The sequence below is a fragment of the Triticum dicoccoides genome, chromosome 3A (genome assembly GCF_002162155.2).
Source record: "Triticum dicoccoides isolate Atlit2015 ecotype Zavitan chromosome 3A, WEW_v2.0, whole genome shotgun sequence".
In the NCBI taxonomy this organism is placed as follows: Eukaryota; Viridiplantae; Streptophyta; class Magnoliopsida; order Poales; family Poaceae; genus Triticum; species Triticum dicoccoides.
The window spans coordinates 186,399,029-186,422,081 of NC_041384.1; the positions used below are offsets into that span (position 1 = coordinate 186,399,029).

Genomic DNA, 23,053 nt, shown 5'->3' on the forward strand with positions numbered 1-23,053 from the left:
AGCAGGCCGAGGCGCTCGGGACCTGCTGGTCCAGATCGAGCGAGGGGCCTCGGGGAGGAGCAGAGCACGAGGCGGCGGCGTACGAGCTAGATCGGGAGGCTGTTTTTTTTTCTTTCTCGTCATACCGGTTCGATTGACTTTATTATATGGACTGCGGGTTTATTATTCTAAATCACAAGGACTTTTTCGTAAAAACAGCAACGACGTACCACCAGAAGCACTAATTGCTTTATTAGTAGGTAAAGATAAAGATATATATATATATATATATATATATATATATATATATATATATATATATAGGTAAAGAGGTAAAGATAAAGATAAAGATAAAGAAGGGGACGACGCACCGACAGGTTCGCAACCCTAGTTTTTCGATCTGATCTTTCCCCTATCTTCGCCGCCCAACTTCCCCCCATCTCGCGCACTCCGTCGAACATGGCGGCGCGCGGGCAGGGGCAGGTGCAAGATTTCGACTTCTTCGTGGTGGTCGACTTCGAGGCGACGTGCGTGAAAGACGGGAGGATCTTCCCGCAGGAAATCATCAAGTTCCCCGCCGTGCTCGTCGACGGCGCCACCGGCCGCATCGAGTCGGCGTTTCGCAGGTACGTTCGTCCAAAACATCACCCTGTGCTGACTCAATTTTGCAGGGAACTCACCGGCATCCGGCAGGAGGACGTCGACAGCGGCGTGGATCTCGGCGAGGCGCTCTGGCTGCACGAGGCTTGGCTGAAGGCGGCGACGGCGGGGGCAGGGAGCTTGGCCGTCGTGACCTGGGGAGATTGGGATTGCCGCACCATGCTCGAGTCAGAGTGCCGCTTCAAGGGGATCGAGAAGCCGTCCTACTTCGATCGCTGGATCAACCTGAGGGTCCCCTTCCAGGCGGCGCTCGGCGGCGGAGGGCGGGTCACCCTTCAGGAGGCGGTCCGGGCGGCGGGACTGGACTGGGAGGGCCGCCTGCACTGCGGGTTGGATGACGCGCGCAACACGGCGCGGCTTCTTGTTGAGCTCATGTTGCGTGGGGTCAAGATGACCATCACGGGCTCGCTGGCGCCATCGCCGCCGATCCAGCAGCAGCCGCAGCAGCTTCTCACAAGCCCTTGCGGTGGCTCATCTGCGCTGGCGCCGCCGCCGCCGATCCAGCAGAAGCAGCAGTCGCCGCAGCTTCGCACAAGCCCTTGCGGTGGCTCATCGGCGCTGGCGCCGCCGCTGATCCAGCAGCAGCAGCAGCCGCCGCAGCCTCACATGATAAGCCCCTGCGATGGCTTGCCTGGGACGTGCTTCTGCTACTGCAGGGTACCGACCAGAGGAGGCGTGGTGTCCGTGCCAGGGCCGATGCAGGGGAAGTGCTTCTTCGGGTGTGGCAACTGGACGCCGGCCATGGGACCCGTCTGCCCCTACTTACTTCGTATGGACCAACTGAATGAACCACCCATGGCACCAGGTTCAGTGTATCTCAGCTGTTAGTGTAAATCGTGCTAACCATCAGAATCAGAGCTTAGCTCGGCTGATTCTAGCCAGTCTAGATGTGAATTTGGTCTCTGGAACCAAACGTGGCCAATGGGGCTACTCTTGATGTAATTGGTGTCTGAATTAGTATTATCAATAGAAATTCTTTTTAGTTATGTTCCTTGTCCGCGAATTTCTTCAGCATCGATCACGAATCTCGATCATATAAACCTTATATCAAGAATGAAACAAAAAACAGCCAACCTAGATTCACTGTGAAATGATAGTTTCTTGATCTGTAACAAGATTCTCAAACTCTCTCATAGATTCAACAAGACTCTTTTTTCAATAGATTCAACAAGACTTGTCATGCGTTCTTATCTTCAGTCCATGTCACTCTCAGGGGTAGTTGTATCTGCATGTGTCGGTCTGCTGCGTCTGCGGCTGTTGTATCTGCATCCTATTTGTATTTGCATCTCTTGTCTCTATTCAAATGAATTTCCAGTCTTACATTCAGAGTACCTCCTTGGTCCTTGCTGTCCTCTGTCTTTGTTCTTCCTTGTTTTTTGTGTGTCCCCCACATCTAATATGAGGATTCTAAACTGGAACATATGCGGTCTTGGTGACACTGATAAATGCTCTTTAATCAAGGATGCGACTCACTCTAGCCGTGCTGACGTTGCGTGCTTGCAGGAAACAAAACTTCAGAGCTTGAATCTTCCCTTTCAGTCAAATTCCAATGGAAATGCCGCCACACTGACCACTGTATATGCCCCATGTGATAGTTCAGAAAGGGAAGATTTTTTTCAGCACCTCAACCAAGCTGCTGCTCTTGTGGGTGGATCGTGGATACTGCTGGGTGACTTCAACATGTACAGGTCTGCCCATGAGAAATCTAGAGGACGCATAAACTGGTCAGTCATGGAGCACTTTAACAGCTGGATTAGAGAACATGGCTTGGATGATATTCATATTGCAAATCGCAAATATACTTGGTCCAATAAGAGAAGGGAACCAATGCTTGTTAAGCTGGATAGGGTGCTCGTCAACGCCGAGTGGAATTTGGGTTTCTTCCAAACTGTGGCCACTGCCATAATGGCCGCAACTTCTGATCATGCTCTGTTCATCGTGGAATTCAGTAAAGACACCACCAGAAGCAATTTTTTCAGGTTCGAGAATTTTTGGCTGGATATTGAAGAGGTCAGGGGGATTATCTCAGAAGGTTGGACTAGAGGCACCAGGGCCTTTGCTGCGACTACATCTCTTATCAGCATTAAGATGAGAAGAATTCGAGCTGCCATCCGCAAGTGGGGTAGAAGCAGGGGAAGTGTTCAGCTGCTCATGGAAAATAACAAGCATGTTGTGGACTTTTTGAATGCGGTTGAGGAGTACAGGACACTCTCTAACTTGGAGTTTTGTCTTAGAGATCATGCCAATAAGAAAGTCCAGCAGTTAATCCTTTGGCAAACTAGCATTTGGAGGAGAAAAGGGCAAAAATCTGTCAATGCACTTTGGGGGATGAAAACACCCGTTTTTTCCATGCTGCTGCAAATAGTCATTCAAGAAGGAACAAAATCAGAGTTCTTGTCAAGGATGGTATCGAATTCTTTGATGATGAGGACAAGCTCAGGATAGCAACTGAGTATTTCAACACCTTGTTCGGACAGGCCTCTCCTTCGGTACCGGTCGTAGATATCTCAGCGCTCTATGATCCGATCGACCTAAGCTCGCTAGAAGAGCAGTTTTCATGGGCTGAAATCGTCTCTGCAATCAAACGTTCCCCGAACAACCGTAGTCCTGGGCCGGACGGTTTCACAAATGAGTTCTACAAATGCTTCAAGGAAACTCTGAAACCTGATCTGCTGATTTTTTTCAGTGACTTTCATGCAAATAATGCCGATCTCTCAGGCGTCAATTCTGCATCCATTGTCTTGCTGCCTAAAAAAGAAATTTCAATGGAGATTAAAGACTTCCGGCCTATATCCTTGGTGCATAGCCTCCCCAAGCTAGCCACAAAATTCCTAACTACCAGGCTGCAGCTGTGGATACCTAAACTAGTGCACCCACTACAATCTGGTTTCCTTGCTGGCAGATGCATTGTTGAAAAAATTTCCCTCGCTGCAGAGCTTGTACAATATGCAAAAAGGAAGAAGATACCAATTGTACTGAAGCTAGACTTCAAGAAAGCTTTTGATAGTGTTAGCTGGGACGCACTGTTTGCTGTTTTGGCCGCCAGGGGTTTTGGACAAAGGTGGATCTTCTGGATCAAGAACCTTCTCTACACAAGTTGGCAAGGGTTACTTTGAATGGAAAACTGGGGGAGCCGACCCTCGCAAAGTGTGGTCTCCGGCAGGGGGATTCATTATCACCCTACCTGTTTATTTTAGTGGCAGATGTGCTGCAGCAGATGTGTTGTGAGGAGTTCAGGAGAGGCAATCTGCTACATCCGTTGGAGATGGATTCCTTTTTCCCGGTGCTGCAGTACGCTGACGACACCCTGATGCTGATCAAAGGGACTGTGGAGCAAGACGCAATCGTCAAGAGGATGCTTAAGCGTTTCTCTGACTTCACTGATCTGCAGATCAACTCCAATAAAAGCACCTTTGTGCCCATCAACATGGAGCAATCTACTAGGCAGCAAGTTTCTGAGCTGTTAGAGTGTCCGGTCTCAACCTTTCCTTGTAACTACTTGGGCTTGCCGTTGTCAACAAACAAGATCACCCATGCGATGTTGATGCCAGTCATACACCGAGTGGACAAAAGACTCTCTGGCTGGTTGGCAACCTTCTTGTCTTGGGGAGGGAGGCTTACTATGATAAACTCTGTACTTGCAGCTATACCAAATTATTATATGGCCTGTTTTCTATGGCCGAAGGAGTCCCTGGGTAAGCTTGAGCAAATTCTCAGGGGTTTTTTGTGGCAAGGAAAGAAATCTGCCCTTGGAGGGCAATGCTTGTGGCCTGGGATGTTGTTACCCTCCCCAGGGGCACTGGGGGACTCATAATCCGGGATTTACGTGCGCATAATTTGGCTATGATCTGCTGCTTCACCATGAAGGTGTTGCAAGATAGTGAAGTGCCCTGCTTTAGTTGGTTTGCACGACGATACTGTGAACGCACCATTCCAATGGTAGCAAGCAATGGAGATACACCTATGTGGAGATGCCTCAAAAACTCGATGCCTCTGGTCATCAACGCTACAAAGTGTTCGTTAGGAGACGGCTCCAGGATTTCCTTATGGCTAGATGATTAGTCAGGCAATGGCCGGTTAAGGGACTCTTTTCCCGCGCTTTTCACTTTTGCCAGGAACAAATTATGCACTGTGGCCTCTCAGTACAGTGGGCAATGGAACATTCAATTACATCCCAACCTGTCTATGACCGCTGCACGGCAACTGGATGACCTGCTGGCGAAGCTTTGCAACATACAGCCGGATCTAACACACGGTGATAAAAGGGTTTCTTCTATTCACAAGGGCGAAGCAACCATGGCGTACTTTTATAATTTGTTAACTTTCAGAGGTATGAATTGGCCGCAGGCTGCTTTCATATGGAACAGCATCATCCCCATGTGCCACCGAGTTTTTCTCTGGCTGGCCTTGCATGGTAGGCTGAACACTCAAGATAACATGGTTAAAAAGAATTGGAAAGCTATTGCATCACATGACGGATGTGATGTTTGCCCTGCCACTGAATCAATTACTCACTTGGTGCTCAGATGCAAAGCTGCGGATGTCCTTTGGAAGAAAATTGGGGTGCTAGACCTGGCTGTGCAGGCAAACAGCCTTCTGGAGTTTGTCTCATCACCTCTGGCATCATACAGAATTGGCAAACTATGGCATGTGCTTTTTGCTGTGTGTGCGGTCACTTTATGGAGCGCTCGAAATGCCTGAGTTTTTGACAATAACAGATGGCCTGATGCTCTCTTACTAAGTGAAGCAGCCAACATGATTCACCTATGGCATCATTGGGCGAAGAACTCTGCAGACCAGCAGATCATGCTTCGGTGGATGGAGATTTTTTGATAGGCTCTCGTATTCCCCATCCTGTAGCTCCTTTTGTATCTCTTTTCCCATCCCTTTTCTTCTGTTCCTAGCTCAACATGGCTTGGCAATGGCCAGCTGCATTTTTCGTGCAGCGCTAACATTGCCTTCATGCAATTGACCTCGGTCACTCAGGTTTCATACCTGTTTTGAAATGCATAAGGCAGAAATTGTTCTGCCTTTTCTTTCAAAAAAAAAAAAGAAAACTCTGTTTCCTTATAAATGGTTGATGTGAATATGTTCTCCTTTTCTTCAGTGATGTTACATAAATATTGATTTTGTTTCTCCACCTCCTTTAGAGAGTCTACCATTTCTAAATCTGTCAAGTAACTCACTCAAATTGACCTCATTTTGACGTACTGCATGCTGCACAGCTCGCTCCAGCCTGCCCGGCAATCATACCAAACTCCTTGTTTTTTTCAGATATACTATACAGGAGTCTTGCTTGTCCACTTTGTTTGTAAGTAAATCAAGTTGATTGAGTAATAAATCCATATGACCCTTCATTGCTCCCAATTCAATCTGACATGCCTCTTTTTCCCTCACTACTTTACTGAAAGAGTCAACAGCTCGCTTCAGATTCTGACTTAGTGCCAGTGTGTTTTTTGTGTATGTGTTGATGTTGGTTGTGTGTATCCTATAACCATGCAAAGGCCGGTGTGTGCCCACTGGGTTTGTATCCCTGATGCTCAATTTTAAGCTAAGGAAATCCACCCTTTGTCAAAAACCAAATTGCATCCCGACAGGTGATTAAACTAAACTAAAAGAGTCCCTGCAAAAAAGAAACTAAACTGAAAGAGGACCAGTCATGTTGTCAAATCTAATATTTCTTGCCACCACAAAAGTGTGCCCCATGGTCTCTCAAAACAATACGAGCCTCCAAGTATCTGGTTGTCTGAAACTGATGGATCAGCATAAGTGAAGACTCTAAAGCGTAAGCATCCTGACCATGCAAAGGCTATTTAGCTCATGTGAAATAAAGAAAAAGGAAAACCGAGGCCAAACGAGCAGTTACAAAAATGTTCCAGAAGTAGCCATGAAATTACATATGCCAAATCTGACACTTGGCTGCTAGGTTAATCTGAATCATTTTTGCATTGCTTTCTCGACTCATTCAGAGATTCAGAATACAACAAACACAAAACAAGCATTCTTTACTTGCTTCCATTTCCACACTCCATCCACATGTTATGTAACCTCTCAAGAAGTTTCAGTTGTTACAAGGAATGTAACCTAGCCTGAACCTGTGGGGGGCTCTCTCAACATCGCGAACCCTCGCCTGGTGTTCCTTCTTCAGCAGTATCATGGTTTGACAGAAGCTGATGACTCTAACTCGGCAGCTATCGCGGATTCATGCTCAGCTTGAGATGGAAATCTCTGACGATTTTCACTGAGGATTCACAGCCATCTCTTTGCCTTCGCAGCTGAATTCATCGGAGGTGGCGTTTTGGCTTTTCTGTCACTTGAACCTGCCAATGGAAGTTGAAGCTCTTTCAGTAAAAAACTTAGGATCATCACAACACAACGTCCTTTAAAACTATATACAGCACCAGGATTTATAGTAAAATTATATCTGATTGGGCATTTTCTCCTGCAGAGCTCTGTTTCCCACTTGCTGCATTCTTAAAGTTGCAGTGGGGAACAAGTAAAATTCAGTTCCAAGCATCAACTAGCAGCTCACTCGGAAAATTTTAAAAACTAGGAACAATATACTGACAGGAAGGGACCTATAGGCTCAGAAAGCAATGGCAAGAATCCTTGATGATTTCTTTGATTGCATATGTATCAAAACCAATGATTACTGAAGCCATGAGGAAATAGAATGCAAGCAGCTAAAAGAGGGTTATAGTGGTTTTGGCCTGGGAAGCAAAGGATTGGTTAAGAAAGAATGGAGAATTCACATTGATGTTGTTCAGGCCATCGAACCCAGGAGAATGGCAGTGGCTTGTAATTTCTGGCGCTGGCAGCACATGCAATGATTTGGCTATTTTGTACACCTTTCATCAAACGGTACAACATTAGTAACAATTTAGTTGATTACTCCTCTGCACAAGGCAGCCTCCATCATTACATATTAAGTATATGAAGTAGGAGTAAAACAACATTTTCTTTATCCAGATACTTACTCGAATCCGACTTTCCTCCTAGAGATGATCTGCGTGACATGGTCGTCGATGGAGGTGGGAGACCTGTTAGTGACTGTCTTCTTTTTAACCTCGCGTTGGTAGTAATTGGAGATGCGCCGTCATTATTTGCATTAGTTGTGATTTTGGCAGGAGTTGCTTGGGCTGAATGTGGAGTATTCCTGCAACGTGTGTCAACGGCAGAGAAAGCTTAGTGCACATGCAGAATTACAATCTATAATCGTTTGCAAGTGCATACTAATATGCTGTTCTGAATGGACCTACCTTCTTTCAGAGCCATGAATCAACTTCCCTATGCTGCTCTGAATGGATCTTCTTAAATGTGACCCTCTCTTCGCCACGCTGCTTGTGGTTGTTTTATCCAATTTGGCATCAGAAGGTTCTTCCGTCTGACTCACTTGCACACCCATGTACCTTGATCTGCATGGTGTTCTCTGGAGAGTATCCAAACCTGACTGCTTGTATTGATTATAACCATCAGGGGGTAGTTGATAAAAGGTAACCGTATCATCTGTTGTAACTATCGTCTCACTCTCATGTCCGACTGGCACTTCAGATAATGTTGGGGACATCTTTTATCACAATGAGGAAGAAGGATAAAAGGTCAGTCGTTACATCACCAAACATTATGAAGTTATTCAGAGCAAGATATACCTGTATTACAGATCTGTGGATCTTTGTGTGGTTGAAGACATCAATACTGCACTCCTTGTCACGAGCTGTCCCGTGATCTCTGTTGAACGTCATCGCTGAAACAGGTGATTTTGGAGGCTTTCCTGGTATGCTACCCTTTTCACTACTAGTAGTCTCTAGGCTTAACCTACGCGGCCTTGGTGGGGTACGCTGCGGGAGTTGCTTTGTTCTCTCACTCGTTACTGTATTTTCCTTCAGTTTAAGTGACGATCTTTCAAATTCTTTGGTTGCCAATGCCTTTTTGAGAGTTTCTACCTGAAAATATGTTGAATCTTACATACTTATCTTCTGTTTGTAAAGCAAATGAAATACATATCAAATGTAAGCATTTGGAGCAATAAAAATTCAATGTACACTAGCAACACAGAGATAAATGCAAAATTCTGTAAGGACAAAGTCTTCCATTCTTCAGTCCAATGTTTCACACAAAGATAAAGTGATGAAATAATAAATTTAAGTGTAAATGCAACATTGTAAAGGTGGTCAAATTATATTGTTGATTTAGGAAACTAGCAACAACTCTTGAATATGCAATTGGAAGCAACAGGAAAATTACCTGTTCTTTAAGCTCTCTTATATCATTGCTTTCTTTGTTTGCATGAGCAGTTCCAAGTTCAACAGTAGAAGCCCTTTGGGCAAATTTCAGTGTGCTAAGAGTTTCTACATAAGATTCCCCCTCCGGACTTATGTGGGCTAACATCAATGTCTTTGCATTTCCCCCTGTCATCGGCAATGCAAAAACAATATTATAAGATATTACAGTGGGAATATAACGTCAATGTATAACAAGGTAGGATGGAGCCAATGAAAGCACTGCTTCATTATCAGTGATTTTGCATGCACTTAAACTATGATGCTGATTATGTAGAAGATACTTAAAGAAAAGACATATAACATCAAAAGTGACCAACCACTTGGTTGATCAGTAGTATTAATATCAATAGCTAGACCAGTGAATGTGGTGAGCATGTTCCAAGATGTAGCCATATACCTAATGAACTCTGTAGCAATTGGGTAAGTTTGCTATTTCTGTAGGGAATGTGAGAATTCTTCTGAGCTAAGGCAGTGATGACATCCCCTAGGCAAGACAGTGACTTGTTAATATGCTGAGCCTCCTTCAATCTGTCCCCCGTGGCTTCTGACCTGTCAACCCTTTCACTTCCTGCAAGATCTACCAAATGCAGGCAGCTACAGCTGACATTGCCAGAAATGTCCTTCCCATTTACATGGACAGTCAAGATACTGCAAACATAAAAAATCAGTTGCAGCAAATATTGAAAGAGCACACAAAAAGGTTACTGGGGCAGATAGTGCGAACTCAAACCTGTGAGACCTACTGCTTCTATTGTTCATTGCTGTTGGACCAGAAGCACGGTGCTTTTCCCCCAGCAGCATCAAAGTCATAACATCAGAAGGGGACTGAACTGGGCACATCTTTGCATCTGGAAGGTTGAACAGACCATTGCTTGAAGACCTTATATCTAATGTGAAATTAATGTCAGGAACCAACACAGTTATGAAAATGGATTCCACTGGGACAAAAATATAACAAGAGTGGCACATCAGATATGAAAGGATATTTCGTGCTTGAAGTATCTTCACTTAGGAGATCACGAACTTGCTCATTGTATATTTCAACCATCTGCACTCGTATATCATACTTTACATCTTCTCTAGAAGTTGATATAGTGAAGAGATCGTTCAGTGCCATGTAATTGATTCCAAGATCGTTAGACGATAACCCACCAGACGGGCCGCACTAATCACCATCATGCACAGACAAAGAACAATTACATGTGATTCAATATGGTCCAGTAAAAATAAGGAGTTACTGTAGAAAATATGATTTGTCTCTATACCATTGTATGGGTTTTGCCAGAACCTGTCTGCCCATAAGCCAATATGCACACATTATAACCATCCATGACAGATCTAATCAATGATTGCGTCTCCCTGTAAATCTCATCTGGGGATATTTGAGCATGAAGATGTAAAAATTAGATAAAGACATGGGCATACAACTTCAAGTACAGTTTAGACCAATATTTTGAGGAAAAGTTTAGACCATATTACCTTGAGTGGTTGTTGGCCCAAAAATTTGGTTGAACTGAAAGATCTTGCGTGTAGTTTGTGGCTTATATGGATCACAAACCATTATCGAACCATCATTTCCAACATGTTCAATTGAAGAAATAGACTTTGAGTTCATAAGTGGTCTTATCCGGCAGAAGACTCGGATATTCCCTATAAAAAAAACTCTTAGAAGTCATCAAAACAGTAACATCCATGACAACACTGAACTATACTGATACCTCGCACTTCTTGAAGCATGTTATACAGGTTTCTGTTTTCTTTCACAGCTTGGTTATAGCCAAGAGCAGCTTTGGATATCCCTTGAATGTTATGGCCTGTAAAGTAAGTCTCAGTGTTACACCAGACCGCTAAAGCTTGTAAATGGAGCTTACTTCGAATACCTGGAACTGTGTGCTCTGGCGAAGGTTTAAGCAACATACCTAATTCTGTGATATCATCTTGGAATTGGGTCTGCAAAGACCTGAAATCAACTTTAACCTCTTGAAACATTGTCTTGAGCTCCTGTAAAATAAGTCATGTCATTACAAAGTACAAACTGAGTGCTGAGCAAACTGTTGTTGAACCCACAAAGAGGTAAAACTTGCCATGTAAGGAACATATAAGATCATTGCAGTATCTCAAAAACACGTTTATTTTAAGAAAACCTTAAATGGATGATGCTGACTATCAAACTTCAATACACTTTAGTTAGCAGCATGAGATCTCACCAAAAGTTCAGATTCCTGTGCTTCCAAGAGACGCAGTCTATTCTCATTCTGCGAGTTTGAGCACTGAAAGAAAATAATGGTATAATGCATCACAATGATGTACAAAATTTGAGCTAAGTGTCATAATTCGTCACTGAAGTGTTGCGGAAATAAATGTCTTGGGGGAATTCCTCAGAAGCTAGAGTTATTTGACCTTATCTCTACCCTATAACAACATTTTTAAACAGAGTAAGAGTGTATTCTGGTATTGTGTTCTTCAGGCTTCAGCACCGGCATTTATTACGCATCCCAGATGTGAAGTACATAGTCAAATCAGCAAAGATATATGTAGCCTTTTACCATAACTATGAGGAAAAACTGATAGAATGTCAGGTTATGAACCTGTATCACAGCCAAATACTAAAATGGCTATTCTCTAGTTGCACATTTTAAAAGTTTATTCATGAGATTAAAGGCGATGCATGAAATCTTTAGCTGCCAATATGGCATAGCAGCTACATATTGCTTAGGTGTCTTTAGGCTTGTCAACCAATGCTTTTCATTCTATTATTCTATAAACACAAAGCTTTTGCTTCTCTCTTGAGAAAAATATTGTCCAAGTCATTTCCGCTAACTTCTGCAGATAAATGGAAAAGGACATTGCAATATTTAAACATTACCTCGATTTGTTGATTTGGTTCATTTTTCGTAGCAGCCCCTTCTGGAGAAATAAGTTGAAGGAGTGGTTTGAACTGCATAAAAGGCATTGGTGTCAGCTGTAATTAGCCTTGATAAAATATTAAGAGGCGCTAAAAAGGAAAATTTCCAATTGGAAAAATCCTGATAGATCGGCGAACAGAAATGTAGACCAACTATACCAGCCTGCAAGGCCATATAATTCATTGCACAAAATGCACAAGTCTGACAACACAAACAAAAGGAACTTGGTAAGTTGGTATAACCACAGTTTAGAATTCAGAACTGAGAAATATGAAAGATCGAAGATCTTAGTGTCTGCTTGTATCACATGGTATTTTCTAAAAGCTGTGCTTCAGAGTAATAAAACAAATACAAACTCCATCGGTTTCATTCGTTAGGAGGAACCCAACCGCCAAGAGTAGGAAATAAAGTTAAGATTCCTCATAGTTCTACATTTCTACGGTATCAGTATTCTTACTTTTATACAGAACTTGTTCTTTGTTTTACGTAGAAAGATGTAGTTCTAACATCTCTCCCAGTATTACAGTGTGGTAACAGTAATATACTTAAGTTATGATGTAATAATCACTAATATATGGAAGGAAGTTCACATTATCACACATATTGGTGTGCACTAAATTGAGCAAGAATATAAGTGTGCATGAAAAGAATAAGACAACACAATTTAGTTGAGATGATGATAAGAAACGGAAAATATTTGGTGCAACAACGCTTTGAGTAGACATCAACTTATGATATGCAAAAATATACTGAGACGTCATCTGAATAATAACAGTGCAACTAATGGCGAAGGAATCACATATTTATGTGGATTCTCAACCATTTGACACAGGCATTTTTCAGAAAAGATGTCTTATACCGAATATGGAAAGACGCAGGTACTTACTGTTGCGGCCTGCCTATAAAACAAAAGTAAGCCTGAGTGCGACTAAATTGGTGAGGCTAGCGTCAACAAATACATATGGCATTTGAGAGGAAGAATTCAATAGATAAGTCACCTGTTCTTTTTCCAGTTGATTTGATAAAATAGTGCCAACTAGTGTTACTGGATCCTGGAAAATAAGTTTAGCCATATCAGAAAACTGATACATGGTTCTGTACATTCAACCAAAAAAATTGTTGACTAAGGACCTTTTTAAGAGCGTCCTGGTTCAGATTTTCCTTGCAGCTTATCATGCAATCAAGAATAATCCTCTGAAGTTTTCCAATTGCCTCTGCAAATGCACAATACATAGATGGTCGAATTATTCATCAGATACTATGTTTAACCAAGTCGCTGAAATTAGTTAACGCATGGAGCAAAACATAAATAGCACAATTAATTGAGAAATCAACTAAAGAAGCAGCATCCATACGGCGACAGAGGTTACTTACCAGCTAGAAACATTTAAGCACTATAAGTGTAAAAAACTTGCAAAGTAAAGTGCATCACAAACCTTCCATGTTAGGACCCACGTTTTGAGAAGATTGTCCCTCGGCATCAATCTCTGTCAAGTCTAGACACTTTTGAGGGGTAGAAGATCCTAAAGTGACATTTTCAGACTGAACATGAATTGCAGAGCGTGGTGCAAGAGGTGATTTCATATACTTGACTGGCCCATAGGTTCCGCTGCATTTCTTTCGCTCCTGGTAGGACTTCAGAGAATTGACACAATCAGCTATCTTGCCCACTGACCCAGCATCAAGATTGTCCTGCACAAACAACCAAATTAGCGTCGTGGATAATGGGCATCGATCCATCATCAAGATTAACACAGTAAGGATAGCTAGCAAACCTTTTCCAAATCAGAGGCCTCAAAGCTCGGCAACTTTAGCGCCTGAACAGCAACCAAGAAATTGCGGATGTTCTCAAAATATTGAAAAGCCGTCGATGGCTGGCTATCGCAGGGGGCGTTTGCAACAACCTTTGGCACAACACCTGGCTGTATTTTGTTGATGGCCTTGCATAGGACAATGCCGTTTCTTAGAGCAGCAACAAATTCTTGTTCCGATGGGCAATGGGTAAGGCCGAAGGGCCCAACCATGCTCTCTAGCCACGCTGCAGCCTGGTGCCGTCTCCATGCTTGCACAAACCAAAGCAAGAAGTACAGTGAGCCAATGAGATTTACACAAGCACAACTCCATGTGTTGGAAATTGTGGCATGTTAAACTAAACATGGTAGTATTGGCTACATATGCAAGGAAATGCAGTAATGCGGCGTTCTAGCTGCAAGAATGGCACTCTTGCATTAAAAGTATAATTAGAACTGGCCAACTGCACAATCTGGTTTAGGATTTTCCTCCGCAACTAACATTGTTTTTCTTACAGAAATGAAAGCATGCATAATAATAATAATAACCGGAATAAAAGCTGCACTTTCACTGCTTTGCACGGGTTCTTGGAGCAAAGATAGCAGCGACAGATTCAGGAATCACCGAAACATATCGCAGAACTAGGGTTGAATGCACAGCAGCGCGTCTGAGTCTGACGAACACCGATTTCTACAACGAACTTCCGCCAACAAGCGCGTCGATTTGACCAATATAGAAGCAGGAAAAAAAGAATCGTTGCACATCAGATGGCACAATATCCGCAGGATCCCGTGATTCAATAAGGGTATATCCAGAAATGGAACCGCGCGATTCCCGCGAGCCCTCCGCCAAAGTTACTAAAACAAACGCGCCCGAAAATGGCCACGCGCTCGCTTCAGCGCAAACCCGCCCAGAACCCAACCAAAACGAGGCGCAGCAAGAAAGAAGAAGAAGACGGGCCGCAGGAATCTCGAAGGAGACACCGCGCTGCAGCCTACAGGGATGAACCGATCAAGCAAGAAGCCATGGATGGGGGCGACGAGAGATCTGCGTACCAGCCTCCTCCGTCTTCCGCGACGCGAAGCGGCCGTTGCGGAACGACACCCTCCGCGCCTCCGCCATGCGCCTCCCTCCGCCCCTCACCCCGCTCGGGTCCCGGCGCGCCTCCGCGTAGGCTTCTGGAAGCTTCGATTCGGGAGCAGCGCGCCGCGTGGGGAGGGAGGGGAGAGAGAGAGGGGGGAGGGGTTTGAATTCGAAACTGTGGGGTGCGGCGGTGGGGCCTGCCCGAGGCGGTTAAAGGTGTCCGGGATCTCGACACCGCCCACCGAAGATCGGACGGACAGGGAGCGCTCTGCTGGCTCGGGGCCTGTGCGTGTGCGGCGCCGGCCTCCTGGTACTGTGCTGTGCTGGTGGGGAAACCCGTCGTCGTGGGGGCAACTTGCCAGTCAATGGCCGTGGCCAGACAGTCGGACGCAAGTTCAGGTGGTGCTCCTCCATGGGTGCACCGACCATGCCGACGCTCCTAGTACTATCGGCGGTGTCGTGTGGATGTAAACAAGATGCGCTATATTTACTAATGCAATCTGAGCTATCATTTCGCTCGATTCCAATCTGACCATATCCCGATCGTACCAATTCAAGTGGCCAAAGGTGTTTTTATGTTCCAATCTGAGCGTATCGATATCATAATTAAAGCAACTTCATTGGGGCCGCCGCCGCCGCCGTTCATTTCGTCCGTTCGGCCCCCAGGGCGCTAAAAAATAGCGGTACAGGGGTGAACCGGCGCTAGTTTGGCCCCTGGGGCGACCTAGCTTTCAGTCATGCCCCCAGACGCCGTCCCAGGACGCGGAAAATTCGAGCTTGATCGTTCTCGCTCACAAAATACGTCACACAAATCCGGCGATCGCAAGTCACAGTTCGACGATCGGACAGGCGCACAAAAAATAGAGCGGCAGAAGTTTGCGTTCGCATCACTCGGCAGGCTCTGCCCCAGGCGTCGGCAGAGTTGGCGTGTGCGGACTTGGCGGTGTCGGAGCTGCTTCTGCGCTGGGCGGTGTCGGCGCGGCATCGATACTGCTGGGCGTCGTGGAGGCGTCATCACGCGGGCTTGGCGGCGGCGTCGCGTGGGCGTCGGCGTCGGCAGCGGTGTCGAGGAAAGCTGGTTCAGGTTGAGGCCGCGCTCCGCCAAGTACCACGTCTTGACCGCCTCGTCGGTGCTCTGGAGCATGTCCGCCCCGCCCAGCAGGAAAGTCAGGTCGGTGTTTCTCTTCTTCGCGGCGACGTTGGTCCGGAGCAGGTCGAGCTTGACGGTGCTGCTCGACATCAACGCCGACCACCGCGCGTCGGTCTTCTCTTCACGAAGGACGGCCCGGGCCTGCACGTCGGCGAGGCAGTGCTTGATGGACTCGTGCACTCGAGCGGTAGCCGCGTCGACGTGTTTCCCCTTCTTGACACCTTTGTTGCCGTCCGGCCGCCCTTCCGATGCGCCAGGAGTCGGCGCGTCCGGCTTATAGGTCTCCTTCGCCTTGTCGAGGGTGCGCCGGGCTTCCGCCCACTTCTCGCACTTGTCAATGCGCTTGTAAACATGAAGGTACTTGAATTCGGCGTTGATGTTGCTCTGCCAGTACAGGGCGAACATGCGCAGCAACTGCGCGGAGGAACAAACAATTGGCAGGCATACACGGCGAAGAGAGGCGGGAGAGACCGGCATGGCATACCTGATCTTCAACGCCGGCGCCACTCTCCGGACGAGCCGCGACCTCCTCGATGACCCCATGCCATTTGTTGCACGCCCCCTGGATACGCCCCCAATGGTTCGCCATCGCCTTCAAGCCGCGCTGCATGTAGACGCCTTTGAAGTAGGGGTCGACGAGCTTGCGCTCGTCGAACTCGGCCTTGATGCGGTCCCAGTACGTGTCGATGCTCTGGTTCGTGCCGGTGGTCGGGTCGAGGCAGGCGACTTTCCATGCTTCGGCGAGGCATTCCTCCTCCTTGGACGCCCACTTGATGCGCGGCTCGCCTGACCTGGCCGCCCGCTTCTTCTTCTTGCGCCCCTTCGCCGGAACAGGCGCCGACTCCTCCTCCTCCTCCTCCTCCTCGTCGTCCTCCTCCTCCTGCTCCTGCTCCTCCTGCTCGTCCTTGCCGTAGACATAGCCGAGCTCGCCGTCCATGCCACCACTAAGATCCACCGTCTCGTCCTGGTGACAAACCCGCGAGACACGACGGCCGCGGCCGAACCTGCGGCGATGATGTCGTCCATGTCGCCCTCGGTCTCGTCCGTGTCGCCGAGGTGCGAGAAGGGCAGCGCGCAACGGCGTAGATGGGGCGTCGGGGAGGACGCGTAGGCGGGCGGCGAGTAATTGTATGGAGGGTACTGCACGCCGGCGAAGGCGGGCGAGGGCGTGCGCTGGGCCGGGTGTCCTGGGGAAAGGTGATGTTTGGGTTGAACCCACCGTGCGTGTCCCCGTCGGCTAGCTCAGCGAGGGCGATCCCCATGGCTGCGGCGACGGAGAGCCGACGCTTTGCTGGCCCCAGGGAGCGTACTGGGCATGACTGCCGGGTCGATTCATCATCCCCGCGCGAGTCGCCTCGGCCTCGGCTTGATCCGCCGAAGCGGCAGCCGCAGCCGCGCGCGCCGCGTTGTCACAGGCCTTCTTGGCGATGGCCCTGTTGCGCCGGTCGGTGGTGACATCCTCCCATCGCTGAATTTCCGCCCTCCACTCGGCGTTTGTCATGCCCGGTGGCTTGAACGGCGGCGCCCTTGGCTTCCTCTGCTTCGGCTGGGCGACGGAGGCGGTTGCCGCCGCGCGGGGGGCGCCGTACTTCTTCGGTGGCATGATGGCCGGCTGGGAGGCGAGCGGGAGGGAGATTGGCGGGAGGAAAGGAGAAAATGAGAGGGAAGTGGGGGAAAAGCGGGAAGAAACGACAGGAATATGCGCTGGACTCACCGATAGGGCTGACCCACGCGCCCTTTTTCGCTTGTGCCGGCACCCCAGGCGCCCCCAGGGCGCCGGGTTCTACATGGGTCCGCCGACACCAGTTTCGGCCCGAGCCGGCGAAAAACGGGCTTCCGGGGGGCGACTGGGCCCGTTTTTTCGGCGCCGACGCGGCAAAAATGCCTGGGGAGGGCCTGTTGGGGGCGCGGCTGAAGATGCTCTTATGTCGGCGCGGACAGAAAAGTCGGCCCAACGCGCCGATCAAAACGAACGCGCGTCCGCGTTCGTCCGCGTGCCGATCCATTCCCGGCCCATTTTTTCACCGGATTTGCGTCGGCGCGAACACAAGACATACGCACGCGCTCATCCTCTCTCCTCTCCGGGCCCGCTGGTCGGTGGTACATTGGCCTCTCTATATCCAACAACACACCCTTGCCCGCCTGCTTCGTCGCCGACGCCGCCGACCATTTTTTCCGATAGAAAAAGGATACATATATAGCTCTAGCGTACACGGATTAAAGAAAAGATCAACTACTCGTCGCTTTCCGACTCCGACTCGGTAATGTCCTTCTCCGATGTCTGAATGTAGGCGTCAGCATACCGCTCGTCCTTGAAGTCCCACCCCGACGTTTCTCGTAGTTTCAGTTTTAATTGAGCGGCCTGCTTCCGCGCACACTTGTCCTCCCGATAGGCGGCTCGCTCCGTCCTCCTCGCCTCCCTCTTCGTCCTCCATTGCTTGTAGAACTGGCACTCGTCGATGATGTCCTGCGGGAAGCGTTCGCGCCACAGCACCATGGCTTCCACGTCCATCTCGGCGATGGCGAGGCGACGCTGCCGCCTCCGGTGGACACGATGATCCTCGTCGGTGAGAAGCCGCGGGAGAGGCGCGAGATCCTGCGCCCGCTGGCTCGACACGTCGAGGAAATTCATCTTCCGACGAGGCCTCAGGAGGCACCACGCCGCCACGTCGTGCGCACGGGCCGCCTACTCTGCGGTGTCGAAGGTGCCGAGGATGAGGCGTTTCTCACCAAACTAGATCTCGGAGGAGAAGGCGCCGGAGCGACGCTCGCGGACTCCGTGAAAATCCGAAGCGCCCAGGCGGCGCACCGACATGGTGGCGCAGAGGCGGCGAGGCTAGTGAGAGGGGGCGAGACGAGTGGGCAGCAGACAGAGTGTGGAGGGAGCGCCTTCTTATAACGAGCGTCGGTCGCGGCGTGCCAAAACCAGTGCGCGCTAGGCCGATTCCCCCCTCCTCCGACGAACCTTCCCCGCGCGCTGGAGCGCCAAAACCAGGGCGACGACATGGCCGCTGGCATGATCTAAGCGCGCGCAGTCATGAAATGGATCGACACGTTGGACGCACTACTGACCCAAATCTAAAAGAGGGCGGATGCCGGACGGGCGGCCGATCCAAACGAATAAAAAGTGAACAAAAGCGCCGTCCGTTTAGTCGGCCCGTTGGAGTTGCTCTTACAGTACTGCTTGTTCATTTTCTCTATCATAATTCCAGTACTGCTTGTTCATTTTCTCTCTTTCTATTTGCAAAAGGTCTCCTTGCATCAAATCTGATTTAAGTTATTCTTTTGCTCTTTTTTTGTAAGATCTCATTGCTGCGACTTTATTTTTGCTAATGACGCCTCCCTAATCTCATGTTATATCCACGACAACAATAGTGGTATCATCATGTGGACGAGACTAACCATCGTGTAAAGCCGAAGAAGCTAGATGACCCAACCTAATCAACGTCCCAACCAAATTTCAAAACTTTACTTGCCAAAAGCAAGACGTAACAACCTACTGCGTCAGAAATAAATGAAGAAGATAGAATATACATTAAATATGTCAAGAGCATCCAAAGAAAAAAAAACTTGCCACTACATGAAGACGACCTCTCAAGAGATCCTGGGAGCCTCAACGACATGATGTCACCCCTTTGCCAACTTGGTGATGCACGAGCCTCGAAGTTAGTGTGTTGCCCACGTCGGAGCTCGGAGCCATGACCCCACATCTTCTTTGTGTTGCAATTATCCTTTAAAGTTCTCATGCCACCCATTTGTGAGACATGGCATCACCTTGAGCTGAGAGATGTGACGTCCCGCCTTCATCAGTTTGGTATTGCACCAGTCCTCGGAATTACCACATCACCTGCTCAAAGGTCATGATATTTCTTTACGAAAAAGGATACATGAACACTCCAAAAAAATCAAAGAGTCATTTATCATTATTGCGTGAATAGTTATTCTAGTGGAGCCCCGCTTAGTATTTACGTCACAAATTATCAAAGTCAAGTCAAATCAACGCAAGTATAAGCGACTAATCACGATTAATAAGTCAAATGAGAAGAGAGGTAAAGAACAAGTCAATAGAATAAAAATGTCCCGGCATAAAGAAGTCCATTAGTTGGAAGTTAGGTGAGCTAGTCTATCATGTACTATGCACCACTCCTACCTAATCAGTCGAAGAGTACCCATCCAACCTACTACCACAAGGGTAGCCTTATTCATTTGCCAAGCAAGCCTAACCTTAATTGACCCCATGTGTATGTACCCTTATTCACTCTCACTTGAATACAACCAAGGGGAGAGCGCTAGATATCGAAGATTCACTCGAGAAGCCCGAGGAGTCTCGAATGACTTGGCTCGATGTCAAGGAATAGAAGTTTGGAGTTGGCCTCGAGGATTTGCGTATGATTGTCACTGACTAAGCCTCCCTCAATTCCTTCCTGATACAGAACCAAGTGACGTTGTGCTGAGACAACTGGGCCCATTCAAGAAAATATCAAAGTCTAATGTATGACAACCTTCGCTATAAGGCTATTGTGCACCCTACTAATCATTGTTCTGGCTACATTACTAGCGACAAATAGTGTCGCCGCCCATGGGAGAGACCAACCATCACATAAAGTCAGAGAATCTAGATGGCCCGCCTAATCAAGTGTCGACCAAATTTCGAATTTCACTTACCAAAAGCAAGATGTATCAACCAAAAACACCGGTAATAAATTGAAGAAGGTAAGATCAACATCGAACATGTCAAGAGCATCAAAGATATACACGTGTGGGTACATGAACATGACGAACTTATGATGAGATCCTGGGAGTAGTGACATCACCCTCGCTTTCACCGCCTTGTGTTGGTGTTTGATAACCCACAAGTATAGGGGATCACAATAATTTTTGAGGGTAGAGTATTCAACCCAAATTTATTGATTCGACACAAGGGGAGCCAAATAATATTCTCAAGTATTAGCAGCTGAGTTGCCAATTCAACCACACCTAAAAGACTTAATATCCGCAGCAAAGTATTTAGTAGCAAAGTAGTATGAAAGTAACGGTAACGGTGACAAAAGTAACAATAACAATTTTGTAGCAATCGTAACAGTGGTAATGGAAAAGTAACTGAGCAAGGATCAATATGTGAAAAGCTCGTAGGCAATGGATCAATGATGGATAATTATGTCGGATGACATTCATCATGCAACAGTTATAACATAGGGTGACGCAGAACTAGCTCCAGCTCATTAATATAATATAGGCATGTATTCTGAATATAGTCATACATGCTTATGGAAAAGAACTTGCATGGCATCTTTTGTCCTACCCTCCCGTGGCAGCGGGGTCCTATTGGAAACTAAGAGACATTAAGGCCTCCTTTTAATAGAGTACCAGACCAAAGCATTAGCACTTAGTGAATACATGAACTCCTCAAACTAAGGTCATCACCGGGAGTGGTCCCGACTATTGTCACTCCGGGGTTGCCGGATCATAACACGTAGTAGGTGACTATAACTTGCAATATCGGATCAAGAACACAAATATATTCATGAAAACATAAAGGGTTCAGATCTGAAATCATGGCACTCGGGCCCTAATGACAAGCATTAAGCATAGCAAAGTCATAGCAACATCAATCTTAGAACATAGTGGATACCAGGGATCAAACCCTAACAAAACTAACTCGATTACATGGTCAATATCACCCAACCCATCACCGTCCAGTAAGCCTACGATGGAATTACTCACGCATGGCGATGAGCATCATGAAATTGTTGATGGAGGATGGTTGATGATGACGATGGCGACGTATTCCCCTCTTCAGATCCCCGAACGGACTCCAGTGCCCTCCCAAGGAAGAACAGGGCTTGGCGGCAGCTCCGTATCATAAAATGCAATGAATCATTTTCTCTAAAAAATTTCTCCCCGAAAGTGAATATATGGAGTTAGAGTTGAGGCCGGTGGAGGTCCAGGGGCCCCACAAGGTCGAAGGGTGCACCCCCACCCTTGTGGCTAGGGTGTGGGCCCACTGCTTCTAATTCTTTCGCCAATATTTTTTTAATTCCAAAACTTGGCTCCGTGAAGTTTCAAGTCATTCTGAGAACTTTTTATTCTGCACAAAAATAACACCATGGCAATTCTGCTGAAAACAGCGTCTGTCCAGGTTAGTTCCATTCAAATCATGCATGTTAGAGTCCAAAACAAGGGCAAAAGAGTTTGGAAAAGTAGATACGACGGAGACGCATCAACTCTGGATGAAAGAGTCTGCTGAAAACGCTAACTGAAGCCGATCGATGCTGCCTCTGGATGAACAGTGAGCGTTGCTGGAGGGTTTGGATGAACAGTTCCCGGTGGGGGTGGATGAACAGGACCCCGTGGTGTTGCCTCTGGATGAACAGGACCCCGATCGATCGAGCCGGTTGGGGCTGGATGAACAGGACCCCGTGGAGGGCTGGATGAACAGGACCACCCCGTGGAGGGCCGGATGAACAATAGACGATGGAGGGCTGGATGAACAGTAGACCGTGGAGGGGTGGTTGAACAGGAGCCCGTGGAGAGGGATGGTTGAACAGTAGTCGGTGGAGTAGCGCGTGGTGGAGGCTGGATGAACATGAGCCCGTGGATGAACAATCGCAGGTGGAGGCTGGAGGAGGTCAACGGTGGATGAACAGTAGCCCGTGGAGGCTAGAGGGGGTCGGCGGTGGAGATGAATATTATCTCGCGGAGTCCCGTTTTGCGGTACGCCACACGCTCCCGATGAACAGGACCCCCGTTTCGACAGTAGCGCTCCAACACAAGTCCGTTTCCTTCATTTTGCGGTACGCCACACCCCTCCCGATCAACAGGACCCCGTTTCGACCGTAGGAGGTCCGTTTCCTCCGTTTTGCGGTACGCCAAACCCCTCCTGATGAACAGGATCCTGTTTCGAACATGGCCGGTCAAACACAAGGCCGTTTCCTCCGTTCTGCGGTACGCCAAGCCTCGTTTCCATCGGCTATTCCGTCCAAGCCCCCCCCGATGAACACGACGTCGCATTCCATTCTGACCCACCCGGTTGGATTCCCATGAACACAACGACGACGCAGTTTCTCCGTTCCGACCCAGCCTTGTATACGAGCCCTGGCCGTACGTATGTGCGAGTAGGCGTTCGAGACCCCGTCCGTATGTACGTACGTGGCTGTATTTTCTTTCTTGCACACTGGCCGCTGTACGTACGTGTACATGCT

The 23,053-nt window shown here is 47.6% G+C and overlaps 2 protein-coding genes across 3 annotated transcripts; one reads left to right on the forward strand and one right to left on the reverse strand.

Moving 5' to 3' along the window:
• The first annotated feature begins 317 nt into the window (after positions 1–317).
• On the forward strand, positions 318–1,625 carry LOC119267803 (ERI1 exoribonuclease 2-like). Its single transcript, XM_037549248.1, has one exon. The coding sequence runs from the start codon at positions 439–441 to the stop codon at positions 1,465–1,467; it is 1,029 nt and encodes a 342-aa protein (XP_037405145.1). The 5' UTR covers positions 318–438; the 3' UTR covers positions 1,468–1,625.
• Positions 1,626–6,566: 4,941 nt separating this feature from the next.
• On the reverse strand, positions 6,567–14,864 carry LOC119267806 (kinesin-like protein KIN-14A). Of its 2 annotated transcripts, XM_037549249.1 has the most exons (20): positions 14,674–14,864; positions 13,603–13,889; positions 13,264–13,519; positions 12,959–13,041; positions 12,826–12,879; positions 11,788–11,859; positions 11,129–11,191; positions 10,841–10,922; positions 10,640–10,735; positions 10,401–10,571; positions 10,187–10,293; positions 9,908–10,086; positions 9,652–9,813; positions 9,319–9,569; positions 8,884–9,047; positions 8,289–8,582; positions 7,899–8,206; positions 7,617–7,795; positions 7,392–7,487; positions 6,567–6,959 (listed from the first exon to the last, which is right to left on the reverse strand). In XM_037549249.1, exons 1-20 carry the CDS (start codon positions 14,738–14,740, stop codon positions 6,889–6,891), a joined length of 3,042 nt encoding a protein of 1,013 aa, XP_037405146.1. In that variant the 5' UTR covers positions 14,741–14,864; the 3' UTR covers positions 6,567–6,888. The 2 variants fall into 2 exon arrangements, with proteins under 2 accessions (XP_037405146.1, XP_037405147.1); XM_037549250.1 differs by lacking the exon at positions 7,392–7,487.
• Between the last annotated feature and the right edge of the window lie 8,189 nt (positions 14,865–23,053).

What these genes read in the sequence shown, in the direction of transcription:
- LOC119267803 (XM_037549248.1), top strand. Translation starts at nt 439, where the DNA reads ATGGCGGCGCGCGGGCAGGGGCAGGTGCAAGATTTCGACTTCTTCGTG.
- LOC119267806 (XM_037549249.1), bottom strand. Translation starts at nt 14,740, where the DNA reads ATGGCGGAGGCGCGGAGGGTGTCGTTCCGCAACGGCCGCTTCGCGTCG. An exon ending in TGGGCCAACAACCACTCAAG is followed by an intron (nt 10,294 to 10,400) that starts GTAATATGGTCT and finishes AAATATCCCCAG; the next exon opens with ATGAGATTTACAGGGAGACG. An exon ending in ATGGCCTGAACAACATCAAT is followed by an intron (nt 6,960 to 7,391) that starts GTGAATTCTCCA and finishes TTCCATTGGCAG; the next exon opens with GTTCAAGTGACAGAAAAGCC.